The sequence below is a fragment of the Notechis scutatus genome, chromosome 6, assembly GCF_049901735.1.
Source record: "Notechis scutatus isolate UNSWTSFEM ecotype Mainland chromosome 6, rNotScu1.2, whole genome shotgun sequence".
NCBI classification, from domain to species: domain Eukaryota; kingdom Metazoa; phylum Chordata; class Lepidosauria; order Squamata; family Elapidae; genus Notechis; species Notechis scutatus.
Genome location: NC_142014.1, coordinates 37,773,395 through 37,794,443, shown reverse-complemented (window position 1 = coordinate 37,794,443; position 21,049 = coordinate 37,773,395). Strand labels below are relative to the sequence as shown.

Below are 21,049 nucleotides of genomic sequence, written 5' to 3'. Positions count from 1 at the left end.
ACAATTCAGTGGTTTCAAAGGTTATATGGAAATAAAATATTTCTCTTTTGCTTTTTTTAAAAATGTATTTGGATAAAATAGGAAATATTTGTTTAAAAATGATGATAATTGAGGAACCACTTTCATGAGAAGACTTAATTATTTCAGAAAATTAACTGGCAAATACTCTAGGAACGTTAGCTGACCGCAAATCTTAGTTGCAAATGCTGTAATGCAGTAAAGTTTATGTCATGATAAATCTGTTAATGTAAGGTACTACAATTTTTTCAACAACATACCAAAATGGCTGCCTCTCTACAAATTGTTAAAATATTTTCTTGTTTCCCATTTCCCAAAGATCATCTGCTGAATGCTTGGATTCAGCTTTAAATGTTTTAGCCCGAGCACTAGAAAATAATAAAGACAATTCTGAAATCTGGTGTCATTATCTCAAGCTGTTTTCAAAAAGAGGGCTTAAAGAAGAAGTGCAGGAAATGTGTGAGACAGCAGTGGAATATGCTCCTACTTATAAGATTTGGTGGACAGTAAGTTATATTTTATTTGTTTAAAACATTCATATATCCATCCCTGTCTTATACCAAGATCTGAGTATCTCCCAATCAAGAATTAAAACGGCATAAAACCCACATTAAAATGATTAAAACCATAAGCATTAGAAATAAAACTTGGCTGCCAGGTCAAACTTCCAACATGCAGTTACCTCTCCTGTCCCAGTGCTTGGGGGGGAAAGCCAGGTCTATGGTGCTTTTCAGAAGGCTAAGAAGGGTAGAGACGTACCAAACATCAGGGGAAGCATGTTCCATAGGGCAGGGGCTGTTCCAGAAAAAGCATGCTTTCTCCTCATAGGTTCTCCTGCTTGAGCAGGGGGCTGGACTAGACGACCTCCAAGGTCCCTTCCAGCTCATTTTATTCCCACTCCAAGGTGGCAGTATTTAAGGGCAGGGACTAAGAGCCTGTCAACCCTATCTAATTTGATAGGACAGGTAGATGTCCTTAGGGAAAAGTGGTCCTGGGGATGTGCATGAAAAGTTACCATAGGGTATTTTTGAAATATATTGATATAGTTGACTGATACATGTTTAAAAACTCTTTAGTAGAAGTCCTTTGATTAGTACAAAAATATTTTCCCTATTCAAACATTAAACATTACTTATTAGATTTTTTTTATATCTGATATGAAAATTTGGACACTGAAGAATTATATCAAACACTCTATTAATAATCTGGTCCTGATGGAAAAATCAAATGTTCTGAGTGTTTTGGAAGGCTAATATGGTCAGGGCTTCCTGGATCTCAGAGAAGATGCTATTTCGTAGGGCATGTTCCATGACAGAGATATCGTGTTTCTGGGTCCAATTAGATGGTACTGTATTGTGGAAGGACCCAGAGCATACACAGTTGGGGACAGAAAGTCTCAGAAATAACCTGAATAAATTTAAGAGCTTATCTATCTTTTGAAATCTTGTGTAATGTTACATTATAAGCCAAAGTGATTCTTATGGTTAAGAGTGAATGTTTTCTCCCAACAATTGTTCAGTTTCTAAGTCTTGAAAACTCATTTGATGGAAAGGATTATGTATGTGGAAGAATGCTACAATTCCTCATGAAAGCTCCAAAGAGTGAGGAGAATGTGGATATTTGGTCCTTTCACTTGCTGGAGATGTTGCTGTATAGAGTTCACTTAAGCCTCTTTACTGGAAAGCATCAAAATGCCATTGCATTATTTCAGGTACTTATTTATATTCTAATATTATAATTTCATCCAAATAATTAGTTTATTGATAGTTTGACATATCTTGCAGAGGCTAGTGCATGCTTTGAATAAAAAAAATAGAAAAAAAGAGCAGCCATGGGAACATTTAAATTTTTATCAAATAATGTGAAAAGAAAGAGGAATGCTTATTTGTTCACCAGTCATCTTTGACAAAGTGACACAAAAGTCACAAGAATGATTGGTCCCTTTAAAATTATGGTAATAATCTAATAGTTCAGAATGCAAGGTAGGATCAAAAAATCAGTATACAGCAATTCCAGTTCTTATTCCTGTGGCCGGCCTTCCTTCCTAAGATAAGTCTCACACGTCAGCTTTTATTTTCAGGTAGATCTGCATCTTGGTTGAAATTATGCCTTTTGATCTAGGTAATTCTTATTCTCTAAAAAGTCTAGATCTGAAAAAGTGCCTTTAGAAGACCTAGTTTCGAGGTTTATGATTTGTAGAGCCATCTGCTCCAGGAGATGGAACCTTCCAAATATGAAGGTTCAATCTCCTCCATGATGAGACCTCCTGCGAGGGAGGCATGACAAATAGTTAAGTTTAAGCTTATATCCTTTTCTGTTTCACAGAATGCTCTGAAGTCAGAAAGTGATAAGATCATAGTGCAACATCTGACTGTAAGTGACCGTTGCTTAGCTTGGCTATCCTACATACATTTGATTGAATTTGGAGATCTTCCAGTTAAATTCTATGATCCTGCCAATAGCAACCCTACAAAACTAATGAAAAAGGAATCCTTTTTGATACCTTGGAAAACAGTGGAAGATGTTAAAGCTAATCCTGATACTCTGTTAGCTTTGTTTGAAGGTAATTGGTTTAATTATTAAAGTAATATTTAATAGTATGTATACTGTAATTTTATAGTGTGCGACTACTGATTATCAAGCATTGATTTTAGTCCTTCATACATTAATTTAGAGTAAATATATTTTCATGAGGCTTCTTTCTAATTAGGCATAAATATTGAACAACATAAATATTGTTCTAGAAAGCCATCGCTGCAAACCACCCCTTCTCTAGAACACTCTGGGAATTGAAGTCTCAATACAACTGGAGAGCACCACTGTAATCTTACTCAATTGGTTTATAAACATCAATTTTATACAGCTATTATTGAAGATTGTACTAAAGTTGAGTGTAATAAATAATAGTAGAATAATGGCTTCCTCGGGAATTCTGGGAGTTGAACTCCACAAGTCATAAAAGGGCCATAGTTCCCCACCCCTGGGTTGTAATGATATCTTGACCATAACAGATGTATTTCCATTATTTACTATTAACAATTCTGAATCCACAGGCTATATAATGCATTATATTTGGGAGGGGGGAGGAGAGGAAAAGCATGGAATGTGAAGGTCTATAGATTGATAGGATAGTTTATCGAAAGTCCTGCTAAGTTGTGTATACTCTCCTGTTTGTTTAAATGAAATAACAAGCAAGTGTATGAATAAAGTTCCAGAGTGTTTCAAGTATTCAATGAAATAGAATTAATCTGTGATAGATTCAGAGCTGAGATAGTTCCTCAGGTATACTTTTTCTTTGTGAGCTCCTTTTTCATCCCTAATGTTGGAGTTGCAACAATAGGAAAAATACTAATCTCCTAAATTTCCATGACAGGTGGGAGGATGTTTTAAACTCAGATCTCTCACTTTTTGAGAAAACCTCTCTTTCTTATAAGTAGATATTTGGTATATCCTGTTTTCCTAGGAGACACTCCTAGGGATCATAGGATTGTAATTCTGTAACTTTAAAAAACATTACATGAATGAGTTGTGATAAGTGCATGATTTAACATAATAATTTTTGTTCCTCATCTTATATATTCAGGTTATAAATGTAAGTAATCAAAGTAATTTTGAGATCTGCATGCAGATGTTCTTTTTCCATGGATGTGAATGGCAGTTACCGTGTTTCTCATATAATAAGGACGGGTCTTTGTTTTTGTTTTTTTGAACCCCGAAAAAATGGCTAGGATGTCTTTTCGGGGGTGAATTAATTTCTTCCCCCTCCGCGCACCCTCACCTAGGGCGCCCCGCCGGCAGCTACGCCTCGCCACCAGCCACTCCTAATGGCCAATCATGGTGGAGCGTGGAGGGCTCCCTACCCCCGCCAAGCACCTTTGCTGCAGACCCGGGTCGGTGGGTGGGCGGGGATGTCCGCCAGCAACGTTTCAGCTGCTTCTCAAGCCTCCATAGCTTCCACAGTTCCGGGCTGGTGCCCCTCTCGCCAGCGCTGTCTCCAACAACAGCATCTGAGTCACTCCCACTTTTCCCCCGTCCCCGTAACAACAGGGGAAAAAAAAACATTTTGAGGTACCTGGGAGGCGCCGTGTGCTGCGTTTTGGTTTAATCCCGAGTGGCTGGGTGGGCGTGAGAACATTTGGGGGGAGGGGCTTAATTTCATTTTATGCCTAGAAAACATGCTGGGTCTTCCTATAAGGGGCGTATTGTTGGAGAAACACGGTACATATATGTATTCAGTGACAAAATTTTATATTTCTAAGTGTGTAATTTTTGTTTTGTTTCTGAATTATTTTAGATGCCATCCAATCATGTACTAGTGAGGATGCCTCCACTGAGAAAAGAATTTTTTGCCTTCCCTTGTACAGAAACATGATTATTTTGCAGCAGCTGTTAGAAAGGTTTGTTGTTGTTGAAAAACTTTTATATTCTAGGACTAGCTGTTTCTATTCTAATATCACTTATATTAGAAGACTAAAAAGAGTTTTATTATATATACTGCCCATCTCATAAGAATATGTCTCTGGGTAACTCAAAATAAAAAACATTTAAAAATAATATAAAAAGCATTAAAAATATTAAATTTTTAAGAGGCAAAGAGAGTGACAGATACTAACAGCAGTAAAGCCACCTCAGCAACTACTCACCAAGAGCTCAGCTCCCAAGCCTGATGACAAAATTAACAGGGATGGACCCAACCTATGGGCACAATGGCAGAAATGGTCTGCCTCCAGGGTCCCGCCAAATGTAATTAGCAGATGGGATATACAGCATCTGCAATTCTTCTGTTGGATCTGATGGGACAGTTAGATATAATTGGGATGGGAAGAGGCAGTCCCTCAAATAACCTGGCCCAATGTGATGAAATGTAATGAGGAATTAGATCCCCAGGGTGCATTTCAGGAGAGTAATAGGTAACTCAGCCCAGAGATCATGTCTGAGGAAAAAAAGGGTAAAGAACAGCCATTCCCTAATAGTTCACATAATATGTTGAAAATGCAGATAGTAAAGTCCTCAGTCTACCAGTATATTATCTGTAGATGTGAAACAATAAAGAATTCAGTTTGGAAGAATTACTACATGTCATTCTAAGTTCTGGGCCTGACACCCATGCCAGGGAAGGCTTTAAAGGTAGAAACCAACATCTTGAATTGGACCTGGAAGCAAACTGGCAACCAGTGCAGCTGAAAGAGCAGAAATACAATGTTCCAACAATACACTTAATTTCCCATACTGCTGCATTCTGTACCAACTAAAGCTTTTGGATACTCTTCAAGGACATAGTCCCAGAAATGGAAGGTCCCAACACTCCAAGTCACTCAGTTTTGCCAGGCTTCAGCTGAAGCCTATCATTACTCCTCCAGATCCCTTCAGCTTCCAGACACCAGAATAAGACATCAACAGCATTACTTAATTCACCAGGTGATGAAATACATAATTGAGTATCGTTAGCATACAGATGATACCTCACCCCATGGTAGTGGATGAGCTCACCCAGCAGCTTCATGTAGATGTTGAATAGTAGCATCCAAGATCTGTTCCCCCACAGGATATTGATCCTAAAGAAAGGCAAATCAGCACAATACAATGCTTCCTGCCCCATCCACCGAGCCAATTGTGAAAGAGAAACGGTTGATGGTATCAAACGGCAGCAGTGGTTGCATCAGAATGGGGCAACTTGCCACAGCCAACTTGCCATGGGACAACATGCTGTGGGACAATTCCACATGGGATAACTCAACATGATAAATATTATCTGCCATGTTTCTTTGACATTTCTATTCACAAAAATGAAAATAGTCAAAGAATGTATGATAGATAACATTAATTGTGTTGATTTATCCCACATGGAATTTTCATGCAGTGAGTTGGCCACATCAAGTTGTCCCACAGTGTGTTGGCCATGGCAAGATAGCCACAGTTGTCCTAGATCCTAGTTGCACAACCCCCATCTCATTCCCAACAGAGATAATCTAAAAACGTGACCAATGCCACTTCTGAACCATACTCATGCCTGAATCCTAACCAAAAGGCATCAAAACCATCTACTTTGTCCAGGGTCCACTGCAGCTACTGCACAATAACCTTCTCAACCAGCTTCCTTAAAAATTGATGGTAGGTACTGAATGAGCAATGGCTTATTAAAGAGGTGAAGATGTGAAGGAACAAGCCCCCCCTTCTACACCATTCACGCAATCTGCTCCCTCCCCAAAGTCCTTAAACAAGGCAGGGGAATGATCTGAAGAGCAGGTGGCCAAGCTCACAGCCATAAGGACTCTTAAGGAGCTATAAGGTTCATGTTTCTTTTGACAAATTTGAATCTAGTTCAGCTGTCAGGATTCCAAGTAATGCACCCATAGCAAATAGAACTCTGAGGCAAGCAGGTTCCTCAAAAATAGTTTTATTAAACATAGCAATATGGCACAGGCTGGTGAAATCCGACTCTGAATATTAAAATTAAATTTAAAAAGAAAAGTTTTTCCCCTTCCCCAAACAATCTCTCACATGGTCCAATCAAGGTCCTGTTCGGTTGCCTGGTGACATTGCTCCTCTCTCCAGCTACCTGTGGGAATGTCCTTGGTTCCTAGGAAAAAGTGTTTTGACTACAACCCCAACTATCTCTATTTCCCCTTCCCTATCCCTCAGTTCCAGTGTGGCAACACTGAAGCCTCAAAATGGCCTCAGTTGACATCAGCTCCTGCTGACTTTAGGTGTGGCCAAAAGATTTTCTTGGCAGTATTATGCAGCACCTCATATAGGACTTGACGTTGCTTTCTGGGAAGTTTCAGTTCTGCAGCTCTTAGATTTCCTAATAGTTTCCTGTATAATAATAATCAGACCCAAGTCTTAGTGTTTTTAGATAGGGGAATATTAGTTGAATGCTGCCATAAGAGTGGAGTGGACTTTTAAAAAAATGTATAAGGCTTTTGTATTTCATTCTTTTAATATTTTAAATAATCTACAAAGATATTCATGGAAAACTTCACTGATTTCATTCAAGGTGGGAAGCTGCTATTGAACTGAGTAAATCACTTCTGAAATTAAATCCTTTTGACTGCCAACTTTTGAAGACTCTAGTTGATTTGTATTTGAGAACAGGAGAGATTGAAAGAGCTTGCGATGTGTGGCTCTCAGCATTTGAGAAGAATCCTCAGAATGCCCAGGTTTTTTACTTTATGTGCAATTTTTTCATGATGCAGGTAAAACAACTTGTTTCGTATTTGATTTATTATTTATTACAGTTTCTTCAGTGCAAAATGGCAACTTTATCATGAGATATAGATGAGATATATTGCTGTAGAACAGAATAAAAATATGCCTTACCCAAATCAGTGGTTTACATGTTACAAGATTGAGATACGAATCTGAATGTTCTGGTTTATTGGGTAGATGATGTAGAACTTGGTGACAAAGGTACAACATACCAGATGGATTTTTCGTACCTCTGTTTTATACATGAAAAGGTCTTTTGTATTCTTTATATATAAATTACAAAAGGTTCATTTGGTCTTGTGTTGTTGTTTCTGAGTAATCTCTGACTATTCAGGTGCCCTCTTTTTCTGCTTTTATATAATTATTAAAATTTTACTTTTAATATTTCTATATGACAGCTTGTTTAATTGATTTAGTTTCAAAAATCATTGAACTGTTTTTACATAACGCTGAGTGGTACTGGATATTCTATAATGTAAGCTAACATCAGATTTAATTCTTTTATGACAGAATAGATCAGATAGTATTCCTGCATTGTTGCAAGCCTTTGTTGCTGCATTTTTTGAGTATGTTCCTCAAGAAAGTCATCCTGTAGATTTATTACGGTAAGCCTGACTGCTGTTTTATTCTACATTGAATTACCTTAATTTTTGATGTAGAAATTGTAGCATACATGTATTTATAGAAATTCTAGTCATACATTGTCAAGTTCCAATCTACTAAACATACTGTATTTTCAAGAAAATCAATTATTTCCGTTTGTCTACTATTTAATGAAAGGATTTCACAAATTTAGTTGGTGCTTCATGCATTTAGGTTCTTATTTGGTTAGTAATACATTTTGTCTTCATACTTGTGTCAATATTATATCCACTATTTTATTCCTGCACACAAATCACTTCATGCATTATTATAATCCATTATACTAGGTCTTGCTTAGAATAATTTCTTCACTAACATCAATCAGTTTTTATTGGAACATAGTCACTTCTGGTACTCTTTCTGTTTTTGTCAGTTTAAGTTCAACTCACTGTTACTAAAAGCAGTGCTGGAATTACTCAGTTACTCTGAGAAGCTATTATTTTTCTTAGTTGAAAATCCTGGCTGAGTAGTCAAGTTAATTTGATGAACTGAAGAAAATAATAATGTAAATGTTAAAATGAATTTCTCCTACTCCTTCACTTCTGAAATAACCCCTAGCAGCTGCCACCTTTTAGGTTTTGTATGTCCTTTCATTAGTGTATTAATACTTACAATTCCTCTTATTAATTAAAATTCTATGCAACTTCTAAATATACTATTGTGCTAGTGGATGGGAAAATATTGCACCTGCCATAATTTGCAGTTATATGTTTGTTGTAGAAACTAATTTGATTCCTACTTAATAGCTAACATTTGGGCTTTGATTCTTGCTATGTGTTTAAAAGTTTCTGTTATATTAGTTCTATATAGTAAACATTTTCATACTAAAAGCAGATTTTTGTTGTAGGTATTTTTTGAATTTTCCAATGCCAATTGAATTTACACCACCCTTGTATAAGGGAAATTTTATGGAAGATGTTTTAAACCAGCAGATTCCTTACTTGTGGCAGATATACTGGTGAGATTGTTTGTTTTAATGCTAATACAGTTTGTATAGGGTGCCTTATACTAAACCAGTTCTTGAAGAGCAGCCTTTCTGTTCCTTGTATATTCATCACACTTGATGAATGCAGCTTTCCCCTATGATATGAATTTTTTTGTATCATGCCCTTGTGTAGTACCCTTCTGAATTTCAGTTTACAAGTTAGTGTTAGGAGGTAAGGATGGAAAAATTCAGAACGATGGGAATGTCTTAGTCCCGTGTCCCCCCCCAATCCTAAATTCTACCTAAGGAAAAGTACATACTTTTTAATAAAAAGTTCAGAATTCAAGTATGAATTTTGGGTATTAAAAGAGAACAAAGATCAAAATCTTCCATATCAATGTCTATATGAAGGATTTTAAAAGTCAACATGATGGTGCAACCAAATAATTAAAGTATCTCCCCACCACATTTAAAAATAAAAGCTGCCTTGGTTAAAAGAAGCCTTTTTTCTTCATTTCATTAGTGTCATCAAAAGGGAAGGAATATAAGAATGTATGCTCTGGAAATTGTAGCTTGTGAATACTTTTTCCAAATGAATGTTCTCCATTTTGGCTTATTCTCCTGTTGAGTACAACCTCTGTATTTTGACAGCAGCATTTGTTTTGAAAGTATTAATAGAAATATAAATTTTGCCTCTTGGTTTTGAATTTAATCATTATGTCTTAAGACTGGTCTATTGCATGCTAACTTTTAAAAATTGAAATACAGGTTTGATTTATGTATATAAGAATGAGTTTACTATTCCTTTGCCAGCATAGCTAGAGGAAAAAATCAACTTTGATTTTTCATTAATCCTGTTTTAGTATTTCAAAATTTTAATCAATGCCTCAAATTTTATTTGGGAGTTCAGATTGTGTTAAAATAGAATTTTATATAAAAAGTACTAGTAAACAACAAAATAAATGCAAGTGGAGTTTTTATTCTGCTATGCAGTGTTTTGAGAGGTGAAGAAAATGAGCTCAGAACTTTGCTTGAGTTCTTTACAAATCTGTGCACATAAACTAAACCAGTTTAGTGTTGTGTGCAAACTAAAGCATATTTTGACAGTTTTTGGTTCTAAATGTCAGCTTCCTCCATTGTCCTTTTCTTTTAGCAAAAAGAGTGTGTATTTAGTTACAAAAACATTTCTTTTTATATAGTTTCTACCAGTCTCTTCATGGAAGTTCTGTGGAAGCAACAGATGCATTTGAGGCAGCACTGGGAGCAGTCATGCAAGAAGAAATAGTTCAGCAGATTTGGATGGAGTAAGTATAAATGATGAGACATTTACTATTTATTTAGCTAGCATATTTATTTATATATCAAATAAACTTAAACATTAAAAGGTAGAGGAAGCACCTTCAGCTCACCAGTCACTCCCACGTTGCATGGTACTCTTGGAGCCCCAGGCCAGTTGGCAGAGCCAAGTCTTTAACACTCTTCCAAAACATCAGGAAGGTGGGGAATCTGTCTTGCCTCTCGTATAAAACCCAAGAATACAGATGAACAACCATCATTTGAGCTTATACAACCACTCTGTAAGCTCTCCCTGGGATTCCCAAGGCTATGAAAAATCTATGTTTTAAACATATTTAATAAAATAGTATATTCAAATAGTATTCAAATATGAGTTTTACTTGTATTTTCCAGTTACCTTGTTTTCATGAATGACAAAATTGTCAAATCCAACAATCAAGTTCAAGAATTCAAGCTTTTTGCTGATCTTGTGAACAGATGTCTTGTTACAGTCCCAACACGTTACCCTATTCCATTTAGCACTGGTGATTACTGGACCAACTATGAATTTCATAACAAGGTACAATATTTCAAAAGCCACAGTAAAGCAAACCTAATATAAGCAACCTTACAAGCAAAGTTTTCAGATCCTCAATTAGCCCAAATATTATAAGGACCCATCAGAGCTTGGGAGAGGGCAAGAGAAAATTTGATGGTGAAATCAACACTTTCAGGTAGATGGAGAAAGAAATGTAGTGATGAGGGATCCTTGGTGTTCTCCGAGCTTGGTTGTTTTCTTGCAGACATTTCATTACCCTATTAGGTAACATCATCAGTGCTGACATTTACCAACCCTTAATGAAATGTTTGCAAGAAAACAAGAAAACAACCAAACTTAGTACACCAAAGGCCCCTCATTTCAACCCTGAGATATAACTATTGTCTTCTATCAAAATGTAATGGTATTATGATAGTTTCAGGTTACTTACATTGAGAGAGTTATCATGGCAGTTTTTTCATAGTGCCTATGGTTCAAGATAACTGAATCAGAATCTCTTGTGATATTAATTAGGAAGGTTTGCCTTTTAGTAAGATTGATGCCTATCTGCTTTATTTTCTTTTCATCACTGCTGTAATAGTACATCCAAGAGTTCCTTGGACATTTGCTTGGTCTTTTTGTTCCTTTATTTTATTCTTTCCATCTTCTGTTAGGTATTATTTTTCTGCTTTGTATTTTTATTTTAACTTCCCCTTTTTATTCCTCCTCACTGTTTGCCATGTACTAATTGACCCAGAAGGCACCACTTAGTAGGTGCAGCAAATATGGTATTAAGCTGCTGACCATCTAAGGAAATTACTTGCCTCCATTCTGCTTGGAGGAAAGGAAAGAACCTTACAAAGCAAGTAATATGCATTTGGTCTTCAAGACTGAGAATACTTTTGTGTGGTCAGCTATTGGAGATTGTCCATACCGCCATATCCTCATCTCTTCAGACTGTGTCCAGAAAAATGTTAATGCCACCTGGACCCTTGGGATCCGAAGCCAATACAAAGGCATCAGTCCTGTTTCAGAGTTCAATTGGACCATCATCACATAGAACAAACTTCATTTTGGCTTAATCCTCCTTTATCAAAATCCAGCAGTTGCAGAGTTCTTGCCATTAAAATCTGCAAATAATACAACAACCAACATAATAACCCCCAGATTTTGCAGCAACATCATATACCTTTCAGTTATGTTATTTCTGATTCTCTCACTATTTGGGCCCAGGAAGGTGTATTGTTTGCTGCCTTGAATTATTTTTAAAAATAATAAAAGCAGGATTAAAAATAAACAAACCCGCAACAGTTGCTTATGCATGCCAGCCTGAAATTAGATGGCATGCTACTTCTTCCTGTGAAACAACTAGATAACAGTGGTGTATGATGGAATATCCCCAAATCTTATTTTGATATGTATTGGTCAGTGCAACTTAATTCTGAATTCAAAAGTGTGCATGCTATTTTCTCACTAATTACACTAGTGCAGGGGTGAGCTGAGGAACTCTGGGAGTTGAAGTCCACAAGTCTTAAAGTTGCCAAGGTTGGAGACCTCTGCACTAGAGGACGGGGTTTTAAAAATAAATAAATGGGAGCTTCTAATGTTTTCAAAATCAACCTTTCAGGTAATTTCCTTCTATCTGAGTTGTATTCCAAAGACTCAGCATTCCAAAGCTTTGGAACGGTTTTGTTCTACCATGCCTTCGAATCCTGGACTTGCATTCAAGTAAGAAATATTACTGGGAGCATCTAAAAGTTTATATGTGCTTATTTTTATTCTTTCACATCCAGTGGAATATTGGAAAGAAATTAGGTAAATGAGCTGTTTGTGAATAGTAACTGTCTGAAAACTGAACTAGACTGAATTTGACGTGAGACATGAAGCTTCTGGTGATCGAAAAATTGATTCTGAAAGGGGCTGGATCAGACGGGGGGCTACGAAAAAAACCAGTGCAGTCCTGTAGGAGAAGCAATTGGACAACTATTTAAAATATTTGTGACTCTTCCATTCTGAGCCCACCTCCTTTTTCCTCCCTCCCAGTCATCCAATCCAGTGTACTGAGCCAATACAGAGTTGCAGTTTAGAAAGTTTGTTGAATGGTGAAAATGATCTTCTTAGCATCCTAGTTCTCTAAACATAAATATGGTTCTTAAACTATAAATATTGTCCAGCAAGAGTATAAGAAAATATTGGGTGCAATAATAGTTTAGGGCTCTTTAAATAAACTAGAGCAAACTGTTAATGTTAATATGTTTTCCCCATGGCTTTTTGACAACCTAGAGGAGCATTTTGGTGAAACTTGATTTCATTTAAAAATCACACAATTAAAAGAGATTCTTAGTCATCCAGGTCATGGTTTTCCCAAAGGTGCTTTTTCCAAGAGGCAACTGGACTTTCTTGATTTTCTTTGAAGATGTTTTTCCTCTCATCCAAGAAGCTTCTTCAGCTCTGAAGAGCTGAAAGTCCAATTGCCTCTTGGAAAAAGTACCTTTGGAAACACAGTTGAAAGTTTGTTCAGGCACTAAAAGAAGGAAATGCTATCCATTGGATTCAGAACCTGACATTAATCTAAGAAATGAATGCAAGCAGATGGCTCAAGAGATGTTTTCATTAGCACTCATCCAGCCAGCATTTAATGCTTAGTAGATTTCAGTCTTTTGAATAGGTCTGCTTGTTATCTATTAGTTAACTATTAGTAATCTGTTAGTATTAGTAATTAGTACCAATTAGTAATAACTAATAAAAAAAGTCTTAGTAAACTTTTTAAAAATTTCTTCATAGAAATTTTTATTTGTTGTGCTGCGATTATCAATAGTAAAAACAGTAGCCCTTAGAGATACATTGGGACAACTTCTCTCTGACCAGGTCAAATTGTTTCATTCCAATCTTTTCATCATTTCTCCCTTCATACCAAATTTTCTGTTAAGACTTCAGAGTTTATTCAACTAATCGCCTTAATATAATTTCTTTCAAAAGAAAAGAAAAAGTATATAAATATATGTTTTTTAGTAACATGTTTTCTAGAGTAATTTAGCCTGGTTGTTTTCGCTGAACTTATCCTGACAGTGTCAAGCAATAACAGTGGTTTATCTATAGATCAGTTACTTGAAGAAGGTTACAAACTCCCCTTCACTGGCAGTGTTTAAGCAGAGACTGGTCAATCACCTACTGCGTGATTAAGATTTCTGCCCAGAGCAGAAAGGTTGGACTCAGTCACTTAATACATATCAATTTGAACCCTCAACTTGTATTTGCAATGAGATTTCTTTTTCTGGAGTTTAAAAAAGTTTTATTTAACATGTTGATTTAGCTATTACTACATTTTCTCATATGCTTCTTTGTAATTACAGGTTACTTCAGCAGTATTGGGAAGAAAACAATATTCAAATTTTGAAACTGCAAGCCAAGATGTTTACATATAATATGCCAACATGCCTGGCCATCTGGAAAATGTAATTCAACAGTCATACACCTGTTAAGATAGATACTGTTTATACTTTGTTTAAAAAGGTTTGCTTCATAAAACTGAAATAGCCTTCAAAATAGTTTCTACTAGGAAGGTTTTTCATTGTAGTCCAATTCACACTCTTTGGGTTAGAAATGTACACGATATTAAAGCGAGGACTTTGCTTCCCCATACAAAAATATTTCAGAAGTAAGTATATTTTGTGTCTATAAGTAAGGAAAAATGATTTCTTTCCTTGTTGCTACTTTGGAGTGTTGTACTATTCAAATTATTGACTTCTGTTTCCTCCTCCTTTCTACCCTCCCCTTTATATATCATAATAGCACTATCCAGTGATGATGAACTGATCATTGTCTGCAGTGTTTGTACATAATGGGAACAACTGAAATGTCTTGCTCATGTAAGATTGTTTATAAAATGGATCTTTTTTGTCTCTTCACTATAGATTATCATCATTGGGAATTAGTCTATTACTTTCCAGGATTTTATAGTTTCATTCCATATCCAGTGTTCTTCCCTTAAAAGATACTCAGTATTCAGTAAAAATAAATCATTTTTATTTCTTCCCTTCAGAGCCATTGCTGCTGAATGCTTTTTAAAGGGACAAAGAGAGGTATGTAAGGAAAATATACTAAATAGAAATAACTTGGAAATAATTGTTCCAAAGGGTCTTAATTTGTCTCATCTATTACTTAAATTCTATTAATAAAGAAGAAGAAGCAATGCTGTTAGAAATAAAAGCAATGGTAGTTTATTTTGTAGAAAAAAAAAAACATTGTAATGCTTTTCAGTATTCAGAGATTGTACTATTGGATAAATTTTACATAACAACAAGCCATGAATTCTGGTTTTACAAAATATGACTTAATTTGCTCTTCTTTCATATTACAGGTAAATAAATCAAGAAGTGAAATAGTTTGATCTGATGTCCAAACTTAATAGCCAGGGCCCTTAGGCCAATCACAGTATGTTTTATTAATAACATTTTTATTAATCACTTTTTACTTACATTAATTACATACATTAATTATACTTCTTAATTAATTACATAGTCCTTTTCCTTAGTCCACAATTCAGACATCAGGTGAAGCTATCCTCTTCCTGGTTTACTTGCTTGAAAGAAGAAAGGGAAGCAGGAGCAGATAGGCTAGATGTGCATATGTGTACCTAAAGTACATTCTAGCAGAATTTTTTTATTTTTTGTTGCAAACAATCCATTATGTTCATTTGAAAGAGCAAAAAAGGCATGTGGCTCAGTCTGTTCCTCAGATGGAATAACAATATATTTGCACCTCTTTAGTACCCTTTTTGTACCATCCCAAAATCATTTCACGTACTAATTGGGTTGACTTAAATTCAGTTCCCTTTGACCTTATGACATCTCATTTAAATATAATCCTACCTATACCTGGTTAGTGAACTTTATTCCCAGATAAATAGTTTTAAGGATTTCATGCACAAATTTTTATTTTTAAAACAGGACAATATGAAGTTATATTCTAAGAACGAAAATCGTGTTTTTGTATTAATTCAAACATGAGATTTAACATTGCATTTTTTAAATGAATTTAACATTGCATTTTTTAAATGAAGTTACCAATATATATGAGAGTTAGTGTGATAAACTAATTAGGATAGTTTGATGTAGAGATAAATGAGGAAAAAATATTGAGTGATAACATCAAATTGTTTTTTGTCTCTCCTTTACAGGTCCATCACTTATATCAGAGAGCCTTTCAGAAGTTACCTCTTTGTGCAACCCTGTGGAAAGATGTAATGTTTTCTCCTTATGTTTCAGTTTAAGGTTTCATTTCAATTTTCTCCATATCCCATGTCCATTGATGTGGTGATATTCAAGCTCTGGCTAAATCTCATGTCTGCTTCCCCATCTCTTACAGCAGTTCCTATTTGAAGCATCAGAAGGAGGTAAAACTGATAACCTGAGAAAACTAGTTTCCAAGTGCCAAGAGGTTGGAGTCAGCCTAGATGAGCTTTTAAATTTAAACACTTACAGAACAGAAAGCACGAATCACTGAACGCTGGGTGCAGTCAGTACTAAGTCTTCTCAAATGCCAAAATCATTTTGAATGATTCTCCAGGCTGATCTCTGGCTTTAGGCTTGTGTAAAGCAGATGAGCCGTGCTGAGCAGCTCAAGTCTCTTTGGCTTGCTTTCCTTGAACCTGGAAACAATTAACATGGCGCCTCCTTGGATAAATGATGCCCACTGTGGCCTGCTTCTGGGCCCTGCCAGACTCTCATAACATCATGTACGTAAGTATAGCTCATCCCAATGACAGACATAAAATGTATTAATTTTTTAAAAACCTGCTCCTTTTCATTTTCTTTTGTTCTATTACTGATTTTATTTGACACTCACACTGATGCCTGAGAGAGCTATGTTTGGAGTTAATACCGAGGGCCCTGTTTACATGAAAAACAACTAGCCTGTTTTGTTTTGCTTTTTATTTTCCTGTCCTTGTTTCCCAGTCTCCTTTTTTTTTGTTTCAGAGATTTGTTTTGATTGTAGGATTTAAACAAAAACAACCGTTCTTAAGTAAAGTACCTGCCATGGCCACAAGTATGATTTTTGTACTTGGAGGCTATGACGGTAGCTTAATCCCTTTCAGCATTTTGGACTTGTGGCAGAGACTAAAACTTGAAGAGTACAGTTCCTATTACAAATGCCAGTGCATCAGAACCTCAAGAGTGATCAATTCTATTATGTGCAATTTTTGTAAAGAAATTTTAATTTATAATAAAAGTTTAACAGTTAATAATATTGAACTGATTTGTATTAAGATACTACACTGTAGTATTACTGTTTACACGAAGATATTTTGAATATACGTTTTTAAAAATCTCTTGTCTTTGTCTTTTTACTAGATATTACAAATGTGGTTTCTATTTCCATTCTTTTTTTTAAACAGCACACAACTTTTAAGAACACTAAGCCATAAATAGCAGTAGTAGTAGCAGCAATAAATTGGAAAGTTAAAGTAGATAGTGATAAAGATAAAATAGTAAAGATGCTAAGCGTAGTAATAGTAGTAGCACAGGCTGTTAGATACTTGCCTAGTATTTTTTTTTATCCAGACTAAAAATAAATACCAGAGAAAGTATCTCATAAGAAACAATCAAAATGTTTGCATACTAGAATCACACTACATTGTCTTGCGTGGGTTTTAATCAATCTTTTGTGATCATTCACGATTAGCATACAAATATAGAAATCTACTAGCTATTCCTTTTCTGGATTATCCATCAGGGGTGTCATGTAGACAGCAAGAGAAGTAAATATGTAAAAGAAGTTGAAGGTACAAGGTAAGGAAGGAAAAGAAGATTTAGCTAGATTCAGTTTACGTCAGCTGTATTTAATACCACTCCACACATTTCTATCTTTACAAACCTTCCTTCCACAATGTACATGAATTAATACATTTTAAGCACCTCAATCCTGTCTCTTTGAGGCTGTCATCAATTCCAGCACTTACCTTGCTCTTCCCCTTGCTGTCAAGTTCATTAACTTGAGGGAATGGAGGTAACCTGATGTTTGGGGGGAGGGGGATATTTCATAAATACGGCAGAGAAGTCTTGCCGCCCGGGACCCACCAAATGTAGAACGCATTGCAATGGTCCAATCTGGAGGTGGCTAAGGCATGACTGACTCTGAGAAGAGCTTTCTGTTCCAAGAGCAGGGGCAACTAGTGTACAAACTGAAGCTAGGTAAAGTCCCTCCTAGCTACAGTTGCCACCTTGCCTTCAACCAGGGGTTGAGAGTCTCGGAGAACCCCCAGATTATGTACTGGCCCTATCTGGGGAAGTGCAACTTTATCCAGCGCACTGCAGATTACCAGCTGTTTACCCATGCTTACATGCATCATTCCTTAATAGTAAGCTCATTTGAGCCAGCATACCACAAATGGAACCAAAGTCTAATTTTATTATTGCTGTTCAGTTCAATGCAACTAAAATCTTTAGACATTACTTTGCAAACCAGTAAACGCTTGCATCCCATTAGCAAAAAGATACACAAAGTGTACTGGTACACTAAGCATGCAATTATAATAATTATAAAAGAGTTTCATAGCCTGATGGTCCAAGTACAGTCCTTTTTGTTTATTAATTTAAATGTTCAACAGATATACTTCAGTTAAATTGACTTTACCCAGACTACCCCATCAATTAAGATTATGAAGTTGTATTTACCAGAAATGTGAATACAACAGTTTGTGTTGATAAATATGGAGAATTGTAACTTTTTAAAGGCAACTGAGCCTACCTTACAAAACCTTTGACATCATATTTGTGTTTTTTCCTAGAGAAGCCAGTCTGAATAGTCTCCTCGCAAAATAACTATAATTTTGATTGATTACCAATTTTACCTATGCGGGCTCAATTTTAAATGGGTTATGTTTTCAAAGTGAATTTGTTGTAGAAGAATGCCCAAATCCAGTTTTTCTTTTATAGGAATAGCTGGAAATTTTAAGTCCCAAGTGTCACTTTTTCAAGTATCCCTTTCCCTTAATTAAGCCTTCTCCAGTATAAAAATATTCATGAATCCTAGATATTGGTGATTATATGTGAAGTATCAGTTGAGCCGGTTTTTTTAACTAAAGCTATCAGGAGTCCACGTACTTTTAATAGTTCCATCATCTCAAAAGGTATGTATTGAAGATGGATGGTGGGGAGTGACAAACATTGACTTCAAGCACAGGTTGGATGGAAGAGAGAACAACGCAAAATACTTTTTAATGCCTGAGAGATGGTAGTGAAACACTACCAGTACATATTTGCAATTTCTGAGAAGTATATAAAACAATTTTAAAAACAGTTAATGGTGAAATCCTATTTTTTTAAAAAATTAAAAATAAACCTCAGCTGTTCCTGAATATCAAATTAATATAGTTGACAGCCTCACAAATGTGACACTAGATAACACACAATAAAACTAAAACCATTAACATATAACTATGTAAAACCAGGGGAGAATGCATTCAAGGTCTTATATACACAGACATGATATTCTTCGGATTAAAATCGGAATTCTGATTTTTTGGGGAATCGCCCCCCCTTTTCCCCCCTTCTTCTCCTCCTTCCCCTTCCCTCGGAGGCCCCGAGTCAGGAGTTGCTACCGCTGGCGCGGCTCTGCGTGGCTCCAGTCCCGCGTTGCCTCAGGAAGGGAAAGGCAAAAAGGAAGAGCCGCGGCGGCGCTTTGCAACGGCAGCAGCGGCTTCTGGTTTGCCTTTCCCTTTCCGAGGCAACGCGGGACTGGAGCCGCGCCAGCGGTAGCAACTCCTGACAGCCCCAGCCGGATACCTGAGTGGAGCGAGCGGAGCCCGGGCGGGCGGGCGGTGCGAGCGGAGCCCGGGTGGGCGGGCGGTGCGAGCGGAGGCCGCTGAGCGGCAGGAAAAGGGAGCTGGGCAGCGATTTCTTGGCGCGCGGTGGGGGGGGTCTCTTGTCCGGCCCCGATTTTTTTTTCAGAGGGGAATATCATGCCTGATACATTACAGCCATTTCACAGGGTCCCTACATTTGTTGTATTCTTAAACCTGCTGTCAGACTGGCCACAGCTTGTTCCTTAGGAAAGAACAACCCTTGACTCCATAGTTGTTAGAGAAAAGGTACTTTTACTAGAGATGCTGAATGCAGCATAATGAGACATGCTCTGAAGAAACACCATGTGAAAATCATTGAAAGCAATCCCCAATGTCCAAAACCCTTCCCCCGAGGAGAAGAGTCCAGTCAGATCTTGTTCCGATGTTTTGTTAACCTCGTGCCTCAGGTGCTGTAGTAAATTGCTTTTCCAAGGCCTGTGTCCTTGAAGGCAGAAAGATAGCTCAGTTTGCCACTTCTGGTTCCTGTCAGTGTCCATACTCCCCAATTTCCCATAGCATTCTTTTCATACCTCCAACACTTCCCCTCCCAAATGCCCCCTCTCCCCTGGTTATGATTTGCTAGCGAGCTTCAAAAAGAGCAAAGATGACAGCTGACACCTGCTGAAAAACACTTTTTAAAGGATTTCCAGAAAATCAGAGTTGGAGCCAATCTCACCTCAGGGTGATAATCCATAGGCAGAAAAAACTCACTTGCTGAGTCCTGTCAGATGGAATGCCTTAGTACAATGGTTCTCAATCTTTTCTTCACCATGGATCCCCTTTAAATATATTTTGGGCTACGGACCATGGGCATGGACTACCTAGACTCAAGAGTTAAATAATGGCATTTGTTCAAGCCTTCACGGACCTCCTGTGATGACAATCATGATCCCCTAGGACCATGATGGCGAACCTATGGCACGTGTGCCAGAGGTGGCACATAGAGACCTCTCTGGGCATGCACGCCGTCACCAGCTGTTCTTCTGGTTTCTGGCACTGGCCAGCTGGTCTTTGCGGGTGCTGGAGCGCCTGAAAAAGGCCAAAAAACTGTCCAAAAAACAGGCATGCGCACATAGGCCAGCTGGTTTCTGGTGCTCCGGCACGTGCACATGCAGGGGTATACACGTACGTTCCAGTTTGGGCACTCAGTGCTGAAAAGATTCGTCACCACTGCCTTAGGGGTCCATGGACCACAGGTTGAGAACCACTGCCTTAACAAAAGACTCCTGCCAGATCTGCTAGGGTGGTAGATTGGAACCGGAGATTGGAAATCCCTCAAATATGACTATTCAAAGCCAATCATCCACTCAAACTTTTAACAACAGCTGCAAAAAAAATGCAATCAACTTGTAATATACTGTAGTTGTTAACATATACATATCAATTTTAATTTAAATTGATTTTTTTAGCACAACTGGTGGGCCTTTCCTAACATATTCTTAAATACTTTGTTGACAGTAGAGAACAGTACTTGGGGCTTCCTACTTCCTACTCTGTCATATTTTCACTTTCCTCTTGTAATTTACTTACAAGACATCAACTATTCATACAGTGGTATATTCGGAGAAATTTCAATTCACCTTACATTCAAATGCCT

The 21,049-nt window shown here is 37.0% G+C and overlaps 1 protein-coding gene across 1 annotated transcript in view; it reads left to right on the top strand.

Moving 5' to 3' along the window:
• Positions 1-16,937, top strand: part of ZFC3H1 (zinc finger C3H1-type containing) — a 44,802-nt gene extending 27,865 nt beyond the window's left edge. Inside the window, exons 22-35 of the mRNA XM_026667721.2 lie at positions 338-524; positions 1,538-1,729; positions 2,344-2,581; positions 4,313-4,415; positions 7,016-7,214; positions 7,738-7,832; positions 8,717-8,827; positions 9,994-10,098; positions 10,484-10,649; positions 12,235-12,335; positions 13,961-14,062; positions 14,650-14,689; positions 15,787-15,849; positions 15,975-16,937. Coding sequence (XP_026523506.2) covers positions 338-524; positions 1,538-1,729; positions 2,344-2,581; positions 4,313-4,415; positions 7,016-7,214; positions 7,738-7,832; positions 8,717-8,827; positions 9,994-10,098; positions 10,484-10,649; positions 12,235-12,335; positions 13,961-14,062; positions 14,650-14,689; positions 15,787-15,849; positions 15,975-16,112 — 1,840 coding nt within the window. The 3' untranslated portion in view covers positions 16,113-16,937. The remainder of the gene's footprint in view (positions 1-337; positions 525-1,537; positions 1,730-2,343; positions 2,582-4,312; positions 4,416-7,015; positions 7,215-7,737; positions 7,833-8,716; positions 8,828-9,993; positions 10,099-10,483; positions 10,650-12,234; positions 12,336-13,960; positions 14,063-14,649; positions 14,690-15,786; positions 15,850-15,974) is intronic.
• Positions 16,938-21,049: the final 4,112 nt, after the last annotated feature.